Source organism: Monodon monoceros, unplaced genomic scaffold (genome assembly GCF_005190385.1).
Source record: "Monodon monoceros isolate NGI ecotype Baffin Bay Population unplaced genomic scaffold, NGI_Narwhal_1 Super_Scaffold_1, whole genome shotgun sequence".
Classification (NCBI taxonomy): Eukaryota; Metazoa; Chordata; class Mammalia; order Artiodactyla; family Monodontidae; genus Monodon; species Monodon monoceros.
In genome coordinates, this window is record NW_021703765.1 from 80,167,927 (window position 1) to 80,185,464 (window position 17,538).

At 41.2% G+C, this 17,538-nt stretch overlaps 1 protein-coding gene and 1 non-coding gene across 2 annotated transcripts; both read left to right on the forward strand.

Moving 5' to 3' along the window:
• The first annotated feature begins 1,530 nt into the window (after positions 1-1,530).
• On the forward strand, positions 1,531-15,037 carry DENR (density regulated re-initiation and release factor). Its single transcript, XM_029232875.1, has 8 exons — positions 1,531-1,643; positions 2,439-2,552; positions 6,369-6,388; positions 7,100-7,184; positions 9,444-9,527; positions 12,179-12,295; positions 13,186-13,325; positions 13,435-15,037. The coding sequence occupies exons 2-8, from the start codon at positions 2,447-2,449 to the stop codon at positions 13,477-13,479; spliced, it is 597 nt and encodes a 198-aa protein (XP_029088708.1). The 5' UTR covers positions 1,531-1,643; positions 2,439-2,446; the 3' UTR covers positions 13,480-15,037.
• On the forward strand, positions 11,068-11,201 carry LOC114902480. The gene has a single exon (XR_003795509.1). It is a non-coding gene; the product is annotated as a small nucleolar RNA SNORA70 (small nucleolar RNA).
• Positions 15,038-17,538: the final 2,501 nt, after the last annotated feature.

Consider the following 17,538-nt stretch of genomic DNA (forward strand, 5'->3'; position numbering starts at 1 on the left):
AGGGTTCACCAGCTCACCGTCTGGTGGTGGCTGCAATCGCTGATGACTGTGACAGCCTTTCTTTACTGATGTGACAGGCAATATTCCATTTATCATCAGGTTTTCACACATGGTGTGTCTTAGTTTTGCTTCCATTTAGTTGTTTCATTTTGGGAAAAACCCTTCATATCCATCCTCAGCCTGAATCCCATTTGTGAAATGGGAATAACACTACAACACTTGTAGAGCTATGAGAGTTAGGGAAACGGTGACCAAAAAGAGCTTTGTAGGTGGTGGAGGTTGTTCTTTTCTATTTTGCTTTATCCTCCACTCATATCTGCCTCATTCCCCTCCTTTCTTTGCAAACTTCTCTGCCACCACCACTACCACCCTTAAATTTTCTGCTCAAAACTGCACACGAAGCCATCCGGCATAATCTGCACCGGAGACTGTGGCCTCTTCTCTTTAGTCTTTGATAAATGGAATATTTAAACAAAGGCTGTCACAGTCATCAGCGATTGCAGCCACCACCAGACGGTGAGCTGGTGAACCCTGAGGGAACTCAGGAAGCAAAAGAACACCTGCCTACCTGCTGTCTAGCGGCCATCAGACTGCAGCCACTCCCTAGGTGAGCCCTGAGGAAACTCAGGATGTGAAAACACAGGATACTGGCCCCAGATAGCTGAGGTGCATATCAAAGGAATGATTTCAGTGAGCCCAGACTCTTGCATCTTCCCATACAGAGAAAAGCGCTAAATTCCTAAACTTGACACATCTGGTTTTCTTTAATTAACAATAATCTTCTGATGTTCAGACTACCTGCCCTTGGTTGTAAAACTCCTATATATGCTGGCTTGCCCCCTTTCCTCCTTGCAGCAGTTCTCTCAGGGTTACTTGAGATGATGCCTCCCGGGCTTGAAGTCCTAAAAATTCCTGCCGAATAAAACATAAATCTCAACTTTTAGGTTGTGCATAGTTTTTTAGTCAACACTCACATGGAGAGATTAATTCCAATTTACAACACATGTAAAGATCGATAAACACTAGGAAGCTGTGAAAACAGTTGTTAGGGTGGTGAGACTGTGGGGCGATGAGAAAAATGTAAATTGCGTTGATATTGTCTTTTTAAAAAGAATTCCGCCAATGTAGGGTACTGTGTTGAAATGAAACCAAACGCCTTTTCCAGCTGCAATCTCCCCGTGAAGGAAAGACTTATCCAATAGGCTGGAGGTTAGTCAAGTCTCCAGGATGCACCCCAGACCCCGGGGGCCACGTTCTCCGAGTCAAAATAATGAGTCACCGCTGATTTAGATGCATGTCTCCGCTCTCTAAACAGCGTCCCCTTCCGGGCGCCGACCACGGACCACCCATTCTCTCCCGTAGGTAACTAGCACCGCCTACTGGCTGTCAGCCTCTAGGCTGCTTGGCTCCACCCCTGAGCGGAACGCGCATGCTCCCCAATTCTTCTCCGCCCCCGCCTTCGAGCTTCTCGCGACAGCCGCTCCGCGGAGACTGAATCTCGCGATAAAGGTTTATTATCTCGCGGGACCGCGGCTGGCAGACGGGCTCTCGGGCGGCTCTGGCCGGGAAGAGGAGTCGCATGTGTCGTTTCAGCTGGCGGTAGTGGCGGGCGCGGAGGCGGCGGAGGCTGTGCAACCGCCTGGGTAATGACCCCTCGTGCCTCTCACGCTTCCGGGAAGCTCGTAGAGAGCGTGGGGGAAGCTGAGGTGCTCCCCGGCGGAAGGGGGCCGGGCCAGGCGTCTCCACACCCCCGCCCACATGGGCCGCTCTGGTGTCCCCGGGGTTGCCCCTTCGCCTCAGGTCGCGCCCTCACACCTGGTCGCCCTAGTCGTCGCCTCAGTGCTCTTACATTCTGCCCCTTCCTGGTTCTTTTGCCTGCATTTTCTCTCCTCAGACTCTGGTCTCCCTGCCTCCTCCCACTCCCCTTCCCTTCCGTGACTCTAACGCGTCCCTCCCTTGGACTCTAGCCCACCCCACACCCTGCCCTCCGGGCACCTCCGGCGACCCACCCCTTCTTCGTAGGCGTTTCCAGCCTCTTCAGCTGCTTTGTGGCCTTTCCCTGTTGCTGCAGTTTGTTGCATCCTTTACAGATCATGCCCCAGACCTTTTGCCCTGTCCCTACCGAGTTCACCCTCCCCATCTTTTTCCCCATGGCTTTCTCTTCCACTAGTGCCCTCCTCCCCCTAGTTGTCATGGCCCATTTGCTGTGAGTCTCACCGTTGTCACTTGCTTCCCTGTAGCCCTGGAAAATGGTGTGCCCAGAATTACTCATATTTTATGAATCCTGATGCAGCTTGTATCTCTCATTCAGCAAAGAATTGAAACAGATTCGGGGTGGGGGGATTTCTAGTAGGAGGAGGCTGGACTACACCTGAACACTGCTTCTCTGGGTGTCTTGGTCCAAAATAGTGAAGATGTGTTATCTTCCTTGCTTACAGGTTTTGAAATGGCTGCTGACATTTCTGAATCCGGTGGGCATGATTGCAGAGGAGACCCGAGGAGCAATACCAAGTTAGATGCAGATTACCCACTTCGAGTCCTTTACTGCGGAGGCAAGTGTTGGAAGGCAGAAAATGGCTTTTACTCACTGTATTTTTATGCATTGTGATAAATGGTTTCACATTTGGTCCTAGTAGTTTTTTCATCTTTGTCATTTGGTGAATGTTTAATTGGGAGCTGGGGAAGAGGAGGCATGGATTAACAGACCTTTCCCAACCTGTGTGACTTGCGTCTTGTTACTTGGCCTGGAGAAGTTTACAGTCCAGTTGGAATAGAGATGTGTAAATAGATTATTCCAGCCTAATGTTACTTGCTAGTCTGGCTGTTAAAGGTGGGCTTCTTGGAAGATATTGAATCTTAAGGGATGAGAAGGATTGGTTGAGGGAGTGGGGAAAGGCATCCCGGATGAAGTGAACAGCTGTGCAAGGAAAAGCTTTGTGGAGAAATAAACACCTTTTTATTAGTATAGTGTGTAGTATAGGAATGGTGTCAATAACGAGTGGAAGATTATGAGGTTGGAGTGATGGGTAGCAGGACAGTCTTGGAAAGTGTTCTTGGTTTGATTAATAAAATGTAAATCAAGATTATTTTCCCTTTGAGTGTTTTTCCTCATTTTCAATCCAGAAATATTTGTGAACTGGAAATACTCTAATTTTACTAGCATCTTGGAAAGGTTTAGAAAAATCTGAAGACATAAGACAGTAAAGTAAAAGGGCAAGTAAATATTATTTTTTTTAGTAAATATTTTTGGCCACTTACTATGTGCCTAGCAGAGTTTTAGATGCTGGGGACTGAATAATGAATAAGTCAGGAAAGGTCTTTGTGCCCAGGGACCTTACATTCTGTGAGTGTGGTAGGGATTTCTTCTGGAATTTAAGTACTTACAGTACTTACAGGAGAGGTGATGTCACTGAGTTAAAAAATTGTATCAACTCATCATTTATTGACTACCTTTGATGATAAAATAAAATGAGTGTAAAATATCCCAGAGAGTAGGCAGGGGAGCTTTTTGTAGGGTTGATTGAGATGTGTTATGATATTCGTCTCATTTGGTTATATTGTTTGCCTTTGGAGTCATGGGCCAGGGTTTGCATCCTTACCTTGGGCATTACCAGCTGCTCCTGCTTAATTTTAGCTGTGTGACCTTGGGCAAGTTAACCTGATTTCACTAAGGGTGAGAGGTCTGTTTCTTAAGGTCTGAATGAAAACGATGATTACATCTGAAGTCAGATGATTCCTATAAAGCTGGTTCAGCAGCTAACATAAGAACATAATACAGTAAGTGCTATTACTACTATTATTAGGGAAGTATACTAGTTTAGTTTATTCCTCCTTGTTTGTCAGATACAGTTAGGAGCTATTGTTCTTTGTACCCTAATTCACCGAATCTAAGACTCCATATGTTATAAGATGCACCATTATTTTAGGTTCCACTAAGAAAGAAAAAAATTGTTAGGTTGACATGCCATAATTATGGAATGCATCCCTATAAAAATGAAAAAAAATTAATGAAATACAGTATATGAAAGCCATCCTGTTCAAGTGCTTATGTCGCTCCTAAGATGGCTTTGAGCAACTGCACTAAGTATGCAGTCCACCCCAGTGATACTTTGTGTTGATCAGAGGTACCTAACCTTTTCGAGAAAAGTTTATTTTTATTTCCCTCCCTAGTTTGTATTGATATTCCGGGCACTAGGTTGGAGACAGGATTACCTTTTCCTCAAAGAGTTTAAGGTCTAGTTGTAGGAGAAGCACTTAGGGAGTATTAAATGCTAAATTCAGTGGTACTGACCATAGCTATGAATTAGGGTTTCAGGAAAGGGAGGGATCTTTGTTCAGAGGGAAGCTGGGAAAGCAAAGTGAGGAAGTGAGAAGCCTTAGGTAATGGGCAGAATTTGCAAGGAAAGGTGGATGAATTTATAAGAAAAATATGGGGGCATGGTTTAATATGGTATCTTCATATTAAAGATCGAGGAAAAAGTTAGGGGGTAGAGGGAAAAGAAGGGGCTGATTGGAGCAGAATGCTGGTTGAAGTATAGTGAGAAACAAGGGTAGGTAGGATGGGGTCATTTCCGGGGAGATATATGTCTGCAGGATTGAGACTTCAGAATATGAATTCAGTCAGAGTTTGAATCCTGGTTTAGCCATTTACTCACTGGTGACCTTGGTCAGTTTCCTCATCCATAAAATGGATAACAGCCTACTTCAGAGGGCTGTTGAGAAGAATAAATGAAATGTTACTCCCAAAGGCTCCATCTCCTAATATCATAACATTGGGCGTTAGGATTTCAACATGTGAATTTTGAGGGGACACAAACATTCAGACCATAGCAGAAGGTCTCATGGATGATGTGGCTTTGTTCATCATATCTCATCACGTCAGCAGATACATAATGTCAGGTTGTTCCGCTGTTAGTGATGTGAAGCTGGTGACTGCTCAGTCTTTTCCTTGAAAAATGACAGTTTACAAATAGTAAATCATTTGTGGAGGGAAATAGACTGTAAAAACAAGTAATGTGGAATTTGGAATATTTGTCCAACTTTTTTCATCGTATTAGAATTTTGCTGAACCAAATATTATTTGAAATGGTGTACTAAGTGTTATGGTTTTAGTATTTGCTGTAATGGTATTTAACCTATAATTATATCCTGAAAGTGTGGCTTAATATCTGTACCTACTAGTATTTGAACTTGAACTGTGAGGATTAGAGAGCTTCTGTTTAACCAGGAGAGCTTTAGTAGAAAGAACTCTAAACTGAAATAGAGATGGTAGATTCTAGTTTTCCTGCCCTATGCCACCTTTGGCCTTGGATAAGCTATTTAACCTTTTTTCGGCTTCATCTGTAAAAGAGTGATGATGGGCTGGCACACAGCTGCACTGCTTTTATATGTTGTGAGGTCTAATTTAGCGGTTAAGAGCATGACCTTCAGAAACAGACCAGGGTTCAAATCCTGTTCTAACCAGATACAAATGAGTTACTTGTTCTAAGTCTCATTTCTCTCATTCATAATACACGTATGGTAGTTCTTACCTTATAAGGTTGTGATGATTGAACATAATAATATAAAGCATAGCAAAGTGCCTAGCATGTGCCCAATATATGGTAAGTGCTGTTATTATTAACGGTGTACCACCCCTCCTCTCCCTCACAAATCTCAAGGTGTTGTCACACTGAACTATTCCATTCCTCACCTTAAAAATAAAAATAAAATAAGCAGTTGACCCAGTAATAGAGTTTTAGTTAAAATTGGGAAACCCTTTGAGTTCTTCTAGTCCTTTAGCCTTTGCAGGCTATACAGTGACAGGATTGAACCAACCTTCCTTCTAAGGAAGGAAATTCACAGTGTCATGGTCTTATGTAGCATAGTACGAAAAAAGAAAAGGAAAAATATATTGCAAAGAAATAGTAGCAAAAGTGCTACTGAAGTCTGTAAGTGTGTTGGTATGAATAAAAAGTAGCGGCTGTTTTGGTGAAGTTATCAAAAGAAATAACCAGCTCCATTCAGCCTTTGTTGTATGGGGAATTGTTCCCATCCTAGCTTAGTTTCAGACCCATTGAGGTTGTTGTGGTAAAACCTTAAGACATGCCAGATAGTATAGTTTGATGTTCTACCAACTGAAGGAGACATTGTTCTTTACATCCAAAAAAAAAATTAAGATAATATTTCTATTAATCATGTGCCACTTACCTCAAAAAAAAAAAAAGTGCATGACGGGGTGTATTTGAAAAGTGGTACAGGAAAGTTATAGGAAAAAACAAATGAAGCATTTTGTCAGATTAAAAATAAAAGTTGTTATGAGCCGTGTGTGTACGTGTGTATTTATTTATTTATTAACATTTTCAAATCTTTTTTTCTCTCCATCCCAGTCTGTTCATTACCAACAGAGGTAAGTCCTTCTAAAATTCTTTTTTTCTTTTTTAACTTCTGCTTTTGAGGTCATTGATTTTAGAGCTAGCTTGGGAACTTCTTACTTTTCATTTTCTATTATTTGATGGCAGAGTTTCAACTTTTTTTTTTTTTTTTGAGTTTCAACCTTTTATAGAGAACTTTGGTTTAGAATACTTTTGTGGTCCTACAAATTTTTCTTTAGACTTTGAGTTATATGTGTGCGTCTTTTGCACTTGGCTATACATAGTTTGGATTTTTGCATGGAACTCATGAATAGTCAGCTAATAAAACCAGAGTAACCTTAAAGCCAAAATTTAACATCCAAACAGAGAAGAGAAAGCATAAATTATGTGTAAGACTTTCTGTTGATAAGCTTCTAAGTCAGGTTCTGCGGGCAGGTCATGAAAATGAGACACCTATGTGTCCAAAGCAAGAAAAACACCTGCTCGTTTTTGTCTGTTTCCTCCTTTTTCTAATGGCCTTTCTGTTTGTTGGAGAGGAAATAAATTGCTACAGTGAGGAGGTGTCTTTTAATTTTTAATTTCTTATGGGACATTTCCTGGTTGAATACAGATTTCCTGTGGATAAGATGTCAGGTGGGAGTACTTGGTTTTATGATTCTATATATAGCAAGCACAGGGAATGATTTTTAATTAAAATGATTAAAAATGTACTGTTGTGACTCAGTTTCTTCTTTTTCCCCCTCCAGTACTGTGAATATATGCCTGATGTTGCTAAATGTAGACAATGGTTAGAGAAGAATTTTCCAAATGAGTTTGCAAAACTTACTGTAGGTATGAACATTTTTTTTCCTCTTTCATCAAAGCCTGTATACCTTTGGCTTTGCAACGTACAAATGCAACGTGCATTTGTTTAGTAGGATATTACAGAATTATATCTGTTCTATTAACTTTAAAACTGTTTTAAGTTCTTGGGTTAAAATTCCTTACATAACATCACGGACTGTGGGACTTCTCTGGTGGTGCAGTGGTAAGAATTCACCTCCCAGTGCAGGAGACTCGGGTTTGATCCCTGGTCAGGGAACTAGATCTTACATGCATGCTGCAACTAAGAGTTTGCATGCCACAACCAAGGAGCCTGTTGGCCACAACTAAGGAGCCCACCGGCCCCAACTAAGACCCAGCACAACCAAAAATAAATAAATAAAATTTAAAAAAAAATCACAGACTGCTTGTGTCTTATCTCTGAGACAGGATAGGTCAAAGTATTAACTTTCTTATATAAAGAAGAGTAAATGATTTAGGGGCATATATTTTCTTTCATTCATTTAACAACTTCTTTTTTTTTTATTATTTTTGGCTGCGTTGGGTCTTTGTTGCTGCACACAGGCTTTCTCTAGTTGTAGTGAGCAGGGCTGCTCTTCGTTGTGGCTCATGGGCTTCTCATTGCAGTGGCTTCTCGTTGCGGAGCATGGGCTCTAGGCGCGCGGGCTTCAGTAGTTGTGGCGCGCGGGCTGTAGAGCGCAGGCTCAGTAGTTGTGGCACACAGGCTTAGCTGCTCCGCAGCATGTGGGATCTTCCTGGACCAGGGTTCGAAGCCGTGTCCCCTGCATAAGCAGGCGGATTCTTAACCACTGCCACCAGGGAAGTCCAACAAATTACTTATTGTAAGCATACTATATGCTATACACTCTTATTGGATGCTGAGAATAAAGCAGTAAACAAAAGACCTACTCTTTGGAAATTATATTCTAGAGGGAGAGACAAAATAAGTAAAACAAGACAAATGAAATAAGTACATTAAATTAGGATAAGCAGGGAATGGAGAGATAAGAATTGTTGGGGAGGGAATTTGAAATTTTAGGTAGTAGCCCTGAAAGATTTTGCTGAAAAGATGGCATTTGAACAAAGACCTAAAATAAGTGAGGGAGAGTGTCCTTTGGATATCTGGGAGAACAACATTCCAAGCAGATGGTGCAGCCAGTGCAAAGGCCCTGAGGCAAACACCGCTTACAGCGTATTTAAAAAATAGGAAGGAGGTCTTTGTTTCTGGAAAGGGAGAAGGGTGGGAGATGAAGTCTGAGAAGTAGTGAAGGACCATGGCTTAAACGCCAGGTCTCAGCTTTCACTCTGAGTGAGATGAGCTATTGGAGCAGTTTGAGCAGAAGGGTGATATGGTCTGACTTCTGTTTCAGCAGTGTCTCTGGCTGTTATGTTAAGAATAGACTGAAGAGAGGCTTAGGCAGCAAAGCAGGGAGACCAAATAGGTGGCTCCTGCACTCATCTGGTCAGGATGATGACGACTAGAATGGTAGCGGTGGAGACGTGAAAAGTGGTCAGATTCTAGATATGTTTTGAAGGTAGAGCTGACAGGGTCTCCTGATGTGTTGAATGTGGGATGTGAGAAAAAGGAGCAGCTAAATTTTTGACCGAAGCAACTAGAAGAATGGAGTTGCTGTTGCCAGAGGTAAGGAAACTGCAGAGGAACCGATTTCCTCAATTAGCTAAGATTGACGGCCTCTTAGAAGATTGTTAAAAATGAAGGCAGTAGCAGGGAGAAGGGAAATCCTGGGCTGGAAAGTCCTGTCACGTATACCCAGTGTTATCCCACTACTTGCTGCTTTGATTTTCAGATAGTTTCCATGAGACACAGCCCCTGAGACAACTTAGTCGCTGTCCGTGATTGGATAAGAACCCTCAAATCTGATGTAACAGTCTACATGGTGGGCCCTGAACATGACTTGCCTAGGACATATCTTCATATTCAGGATCAGACCTCCTGTTAACAGAACTAGTACGCTTAGATGCTAAATATTCCTGTGGAGTCTTGAGTGTTCTGTGCTCCTTTAATGTGGCTTAAAAAATTGTGATCTTCACATATCAAAGACTTTGTTTTGTCTTCCGTCACCATATACTTACCGTAATGACTTCAGAATTAGGCTTGATAGGCATCTAGCAGTATAATTGCTTGCTTTATAAATGTTACACTCATTTGTTGGTAAAATACCTTATATGTGTTTGAGGTTCCTCAAGGGTAATTTTTTAACGTAATGAAGTGATGTTAATGCTTTTGGATTTTGTTTTTACATCTAGAAAATTCACCCAAACAAGAAGCTGGAATTAGTGAGGGTCAAGGAACAGCAGGGGAAGAGGAAGAGAAGAAAAAACAAAAGAGAGGTGAGACCTGAATCCATGATTTGATTTACACAAACATACCCTCCCTCTGCTTGAAGAAATAAGAAATGAAAGCATTCCCAAAGTGAATAACATCTACCTGTTACTGTAATTCTGTGTGAATACCATACAGAGGGATACAGGATCATGTTCTCAGGATGACTGGATTTCGTATGAATCGGGCTTTATCAGTAAATTAGATCTAAGAAAATATGCTTCATTTGCCATATACATACATAAAAAGCATCCAGCCAGCTTGTTTATGACTTAAAAACTTTGTTACCTTATTAAGATACCTGTGTATTCTATTTAATTAGAGTGAGGGCACTTAAAAAAGATTTTATTCTCTCATTACTTCTGTCAGCTCAGTTGAATTTTTCTTTTTACAGCTGTTAGGCATACGTGTTTACCTCTCCTAAAATGAATTCCTTGTGCCCTGGATCGTGTCCCCACCTGTTTCTTCTTCCTGAATTAATTCTCCCTTGTGACTAAAATTAGCTTATACATATATTTTAGGACTTTGCATTAAAAAAAAAAAAAATTCCCCCAAGAGCTCATATCTTTCTTTGCCCTATTCTCCTCCCCCTTCCCTTCTTAGCCAGACTTCCTTAATAAGACTAGACTTACTATCCCCCTTTCAGTTCGGTCATTGAGTCTTTGCTCCTCAGTCCATCCTAACCTGACTTTCATGCCACTGAAACTCCTCTAACAAGGGTCACGAACAGCTAGGTGATTGCTAAGTGGTAAGAGCATCTCATCTGAGCCCTCCCTTCTTGAAGTGTCGTGCTTCCTCCCTCATTCTCCTTTCACTGCTCCTCAGCCTTCTGTGCAGACTTCTCTTCTCCCTTGTGTCCCTTAAAAATTGGTGTTTCCCAGGATTCTGTCCTGGGCCCACTTACCTTCTCATTCTGCATGTCCTCCCTGGATGATTCCTCCACATCCTTCTGCTACCACTCTACGCTTACAGTACCCAAATTTATATCTCTAGTCCTGGCCCACGTCTCTAGACTAGAAATGCGCATATGGTCTCACAGGTACTTCAAACACAGCACTTCCAAAGTAAACTTACTAAGTCCCAAATCTGCATCTTTTGTTTTCTTCATTTTGGTTATTAACAGCACAGTTTATCCAGTCATCTGAGCCAGAAACCTGAGACCCATCTTAGATTCATTCTTTTTGACCCTCTTAATCAGTTCTAAATTCTGTCATTTCTTCTCCTTCCTGTTTATCCTGTGCCTAGTGGCCATTATTGTTGCCACTGCTTTGTTGAGATGTTGATTAAGTTCTGCCTGAACTAATGTAGGAGCCTCATCAGTGGCCTCTACCATTGCTCTTCACAGACCCACCCTCCACACTGCATGGTGACCTTGACAAAACGTAAATCAGTAATTTCACTCCTGCATAGTCAGTTGTTCACTGGCTTCTCTTTGCAATATAAAATGACAGAGCTTGTGCTGTTCCTTAAATTACTGGTATATAATCTTTGCTTTTCTGGCTTCCTTTCTCACATATCCATACGCTTCCTTCATCAACACAAGTGTATTTGCAGCCAATTAAGCCGACTGTGCTCTTTTCCCCGTTGGGGCCAGGTATGCAGTGGTTGCAACCAGTAGCCTCCTCGGTAGTGTATGCAGCCTGTTGCTGTATGGGTTGCCCTAAGGGATCTTGGAGACGGCCCTTTCCAGTGGACATTCACATCTGGCATGCTGTCCCCAATCTAGGCTCCAGGTAGATACGCGTGGTGCCTTTGGAAAGCCCCAGGGCACAGTGGCCAGGGTCCACTTTGGCCACATTGGCCAAGTGATGTCCATCCGCACCAAGTTGCAGAACAAGGAGTATGTGATTGAGGCCTTATGCAGGGCCAAGTTCAAGTTCACTGGCTGCCAGAAGATCCACGTCTCCAAGAATTGGGGATTTACTAAGTTTAATGTGGGTGAATTTGAAAACATGGTGGCAGAAAACCGGCCCATCCCGGATGGCTGTGGGGTCAAATAGATCCCTAATCGTGGCCCCTGGACAGATGGCGGGCCCTGCGTTCCTGAGCGCCATTGTCCCCTCCTTACGCCAACCAGTAAATCCTACTTTCCTGTCACATACACACACAAAGACAAGTGTAGTTCTCAACTATAATGCCCTTTCTTGTCTCTGTACTTGTTTCCCTTCCCTGGAATATCCTTTTTATATCTCCCCAGCCCTTCTCCCTTCAAATGGACCATTTCTTATTCTGCAAGCACTTAGATGCCTCTTCCTCTAGGAAACTTGTGCTGTTCTCTGGAAGCAGAGTTAGCCACTCTCTGCAAAGCTTATGGTAGTGCCATATTCGTGGATCCTATTACAGTATATATCAGGTTGCTGTACTTACTTAACTTTTTGTTTCCCTGCACTAGACTGAGAGTCCCTGGAGGGCAGCGACTATGTTCTTCTTCTGTTCATCTTTGTGTCCTCAGCCCTTAGTGCAGTGCATGGCACATACTACTTAATAACTATGGATTGAATGAATACTCATGCGTGTGTTGATTAATTTTGTATTAGAAAAAGAAACTTTAGAAATTAGTATTTCATACCTTTTGAAAATTAATAAATTTAGAGACAGTATTCTTTATTTATGATAAGAACAGAACAACTAATCCTGAGCTCTTTCTTAATAAATAAAGGTGGAAGGGGTCAAATAAAACAAAAAAAGAAGACTGTACCACAGAAGGTTACGATAGCCAAAATTCCCAGAGCGAAGAAGAAATACGTAACAAGAGTGTGTGGCCTTGCGACTTTCGGTGAGTCCAAGCTTAAGTGTGTTTAGAATGTGTGAACTACATTCCTTCATTTCATTCTCTCTCTTTTTAATCTAGTATCATGAAAATTTTACAGTTCTGTTTTTTGCTAAGAAGATACAAAATGAGATTTTGCATTTCTAGCTATAGGTTCAAAATCAGATTTTGAAGCAACTTAAAAATCTTTTGCACAGGGGACTGGTTTAACTTTTTCCTTTCCAGAATTTTCTGTCTGGGCACGTTTTATGTAGAATGAGGAGGGCTAGATAGGTTTCCCTGTGAAGTCTACCAGCACTGCTCCTTGTTCCCTGCAGTCTCGGTAGCCAAATGGTTGCAAAATGACCTATCCCTTCTGGGATGACAGTAGAGGGTGAGGGAAGGTGGTTAGTGGCAGGATGTCCTGCTTCAGAGCCCCTTCAGTTCCTGGAAGACTTGAATGAATAGTGAAACCACGGTGATTAGGTTCCTTCATTTGACAACATGGAATGAAAAGCAGTCACTAGACCACATCATAAATATTAGGCTTGTTTCTCTGCTGTAAAGTTTTCTTCTATAAAAAGGGATAACCAAAAGAACTTCATATACTTGGAAGTGTAGATGTAATGTTGGAATTAATGTGTTCCTGGATTTATTTTGGTCTTACTGTATGAGTTAGGAATAGTGTGGATGATCTTATTTTTATGTACTGAGGCTTTATTTGACCTTAAAAATATAAGTTGAATTGTTAAGATGACTGCCTATGGGTAGTTTGTAATTGTTCTGAAAGGAACATGAAATCCATTAACAAAATCTGTTTTATGAATTTAAAATGCAGATTAAATTTCAAGATGGAAAAATATCTTTGACATATGATTCCAATTATAGTCTTGCTATTTCTTTTTTTAAAATAACAGAAATCGATCTTAAAGAAGCACAAAGGTTTTTTGCTCAGAAATTCTCCTGTGGTGCCTCAGTAACAGGGGAGGATGAAATCATCATTCAGGGAGACTTTACAGATGACATAATTGATGTCATTCAGGAAAAATGGCCAGAAGTGAGTATTTGGAACATGTGCATCTATAGAAATAAGTTATTAAAGCAAGCTCTTTCCGTGTTAGTTGATAACCACAACTCATGAAATGTAATTATTTTTATTTTTACAGGTGGATGATGATAGCATTGAAGATCTTGGAGAAGTGAAGAAGTGATTTTGAAAATTTGTCTGTATTTAAAGATCTGAACTGATTGTTGATATGGCCAAAGGGAGAGAGGCCTTTTAAAATATATATATATATATATATATATATGTGTATATATATATATATATATATTTATCCTACAGTAAAACTGTAGCCCACCCTCACCCTTGGCATTTTCACTGTTCTGTACAGGGCTGCTTGTTTTTTTTTTGTTGTTGCCAAAGTCTGATAAACAGGAGAGACTGTCATGCTTATGCATGAAATAGAATTTAGTCAAATAAAAAATTTTGGTCATTTGGTACTGACTTTTCTCTTTCTTTTTAAGTTTTTATTTTTGGAAAAATTAGACTTTCTGTGGAAAGCTTTTCTGTTGATTATTTTAAAATAATCATGATTTTATCAAATCATGATTTTTTTTTTTGGTTGTTAAGCTGAGTGATACTTTGAAGAATTTGAATTTGGCTTCATCACCAGTAATAACTCTCCTTGCTTCTTTGGTGTGATAGTTTTGAGACGCTTGAGCATCTCATGGATCTGTGGTTGAATTTGCTTCATTGTCACCAACCAAGTTCACTTTGTGGGCCTATTAACGTATTGTTGGTAATAGTTGATCAAGCTGTTGTGGAGATTATTTGGTAAAGTATATTAAAAGCCTTAAAACCATCTGCACTGTTGGAGCCACTTCTTGACATTATCCTAAAGATACAATGTCTTGCTTAAAACTGTGGATGAAGGTGTTCATCAAAGTGCTACTCATAGTATAAAAAAATTGCAAATGATAAAGATGAACAATTGGGAAATGGTTAAAGAAATGGTTTGTCATATGGTAGAATATTTGCAGATATTTTAAGATATTTTCTAAGAATACTTGGAAAGGTGTTTGATAATGTTAAGTAGGAGGTCAGACCCCCCAATCCATTTTATACATTATTTTCATCATTGTTTTGAGTGGATAGGCATCCAGAGAGGCTGAGTTCTTTTTCTGGCTATAAACTTATGTAAAATTCTCCTAACCATTTGAAAATAATATACACCATTGCTCAATATAGTCTGGAAAATAGCAGTTAAAATGTGTTTTTCTTACAAGAGAAACAGTGACAGAGAATCTTAATGAGTACATAATGAATTTAAAATCTGTTTTTATAAAGGTCTTATGTTAGGTGCTACAAACTGAAGACTCATGGTATTTTAAATTGCTATAGACACCTTTAAGAAAGTTAGAACCCATTGTTTATTGCCATGCAAATTGCAATCAAATGAATTAGTGGGTTTTTAAATAATTGAAATCTTAGACTGTATAATAAAGATGTAAATTAAGAAAATGAAATTCTGCATTAACTGTGAATTTAGCTAAATAAAATTACCTGATGAAGCAAATTTATCCATCAAAACCATTTGGTATGTGGTTACGTGTGTATTCTCTTGGTGCTGGAAGATGTCTTTGTGCTTGTATCAACACGTGTGACTTCATGTAAAGATTCTTAATGTTCACAGTTCTTTGGCAAATGCAGTTTCAGTCCATATATAGCCAGCAGTGGATGGTACTGCAGGAAAATGCAGGATTAAAATCGTCCTTGTGTATAATATGTGTGAATCTTCTTCTTTGACCTGAAATTTAAAATGCAAGAGTTTAATCTCTGATTAAAATGTGTAGTTCAGGGGGCGTTCCCTGGTGGTCCAGTGGTTAGGGCTTGGCGCTTTCATTGCCGTGGCCCGGGTTCAATCCTTTATCAGGGAACTAAGATCCCACAAGCTGCGTGACGTGGCCAAAAAATATATATACATATATATATTCAAGGATTGAGTTTAATTCATACATTCTGTGTATGTTTGTATTATGTAAATGCTTTTATAATCTTGTGTTTTTAGCAAAAGAATACTAACCTTTAAACAGCCTTATAATATGTAAGAGATTTGCAAAGATTAAGCTGGCCACTTCAAATACAAATAAAGTTTTTTAATTTTAACAATAGATTTTATTCAACACAGTATACCCCAAATATTATTAATTCAACATGACAACGTTTTGATATGTAGTATTTTATTCATTTAAAAAAATAGATGCTGGCAACATGTGATTTTAAATTCTTTTTTAGTTATTAAATAGAAGCTGTCACTTAAGGTGTAATCCATGGTAGCTTTCTCGCTCTTAAAGGTTGATAAGTTACAATTTTTAAAAAATGAATTCTACCTTTTAGTTTTTTGGCGTTTTTTAAAATATTTTATTTTTGGCTTCGTTGGGTCTTCGTCTTCGTCGCTGTGCCCCGGCTTTCTCTAGTTGTGGCGAGCGTGGGCTACTCTTCGCTGCGGCTTCTCATTGCGGTGGCTTCTCTTGTTGCAGAGCACGGACTCTAGGCACACGGGCTTCAGTAGTTGTGGCTCGTGGGCTCTAGAGCGCAGACTCAGTTGTGGCGCACGGGCTTAGTTGCTCCACGGCACGTGGGATCATCCCAGACCAGGGCTCGAACCCATGTCCCCTGCACTGGCAGGTGGATTATTAACCACTGCGCCACCAGGGAAGTTCCTGCTTTTTTGATTTTTAAATTCTAAGGTATTATCTTGTTGGTTCTCCTGAACATGAGCCTATCCTAAGGAGGTGTCACCCAACTCAGTAAAGCTTCAAGGTAAGAAATTTTAAATTTGTTTTTCCATGTGCAGATTGTCTCTTATGAACACAAGGGCACGTTTTGCTAATTCAGTCAACCAAAAAGGAAAGTTGAAATACTATTAAGACTTTAGTAATTTGTCTTGCCAGAAATGCCATCTTATGGGTTAAGCAGTAGCGGGTGAGTGACCAGGGGTTAAATACGATAAGCATTATTTTTTTCATAGTCCCTCTATAACGAAGAGTAAAAGGGGGAAGAAGGAGTGACTATGAAACAACACGAGAAAAAAGCTTAGCTTCAACTCAGTGTGGTAAATATTGTCACGATAAAGTGTCAAGGTTCTTGCCCCACAGGGTGCCTGTCCAGCCCCCAAGGGGACGGCACCCTCCTTGGCTGTACACCAGGGGATGCATTGCGTCCCAACGGGTACGTCATCATCATTTGATGTACACCGGGGGGTGCACGGTCCCCCAAGGGGCGCCTGAGCACCCCCCCCCCCACGTGGGACAGCACTCCCATTGAGTCAATCTGCCTTCGTAAATATGGTGACCCTAATTAAATCAATCAATCCTTCTTAATGGATGCCCTGAGACGTAAGAAGGCAGATTGATTTAATGGGGGCTAGGAAATCTAAGGCGTTTGATTGGTTTAATGAACGCCAAGAGATTTAAGAAGGACGATTGATTTAGTGGGGGTCACGATATTTAAGGGAGCCGGTTTAATCAACGAGAACCACGTGACTCATGGAGACTGATTTAATTAGTGGGAGTCACGTGATAAATGGTGCTGATTGACTCAATGGGAGTCACCTGATGTATGGGGCTGATTTAACAATAGGAATCACGCGAGCCAAGGGGCTGATTAAATCAGCTCGGGCACACCCCCAAGGGGGACAGCACCCTCCCCGGCTGTACGCCAGGTGGTGCACGTCCATCTTAAGTGGGGCACGTCCACCCCAAGGGGTACATCATCATCATTTAACAAAAGAGCTACATCGAGTCAAAAAAACCCTTTTTAAATTTTTTTCTCTCTCTTTTCAACTGTGATTCTCAGTTTAGAGCTGTCTGCTGGGATGGCCAGCAACTGACTATTAACTACCAGGGGTGGCGTCTGCCTCCATCTGTTTGTTGTTTGAATGCCAGAAAGTGTTCTCCTTGCCCGGAGTACACAGCAGCCAGAGCAACCGCGCTCACAGTTTAGGAGGGAAAGAGGGAAATAAGTAAGCGAGCACATGGTCACACGCCAGGGCGACAGCGCAGAAACAGCCCTTCATTTGCTCCATCATTCTCAGGGTCATGGTGAAGAACGGTTCTTTGCGGGCCGGGATAATGGCTTTTACAGCTCCAGGCAAATCATTCGAGAGCCCCCAGGCCCGGATTTGGAAGAACAAAACGCCAGGAGGGGGTCGGGGGCCGCGCCCGACGAGGCCGAGTGGGAACCGGCCTCCTGCGGGGTCTTGCGG

What these genes read in the sequence shown, in the direction of transcription:
- DENR (XM_029232875.1), top strand. Translation starts at nt 2,447, where the DNA reads ATGGCTGCTGACATTTCTGAATCCGGTGGGCATGATTGCAGAGGAGAC. An exon ending in TCTGTTCATTACCAACAGAG is followed by an intron (nt 6,389 to 7,099) that starts GTAAGTCCTTCT and finishes TTCCCCCTCCAG; the next exon opens with TACTGTGAATATATGCCTGA. An exon ending in GTTTGCAAAACTTACTGTAG is followed by an intron (nt 7,185 to 9,443) that starts GTATGAACATTT and finishes TTTTACATCTAG; the next exon opens with AAAATTCACCCAAACAAGAA.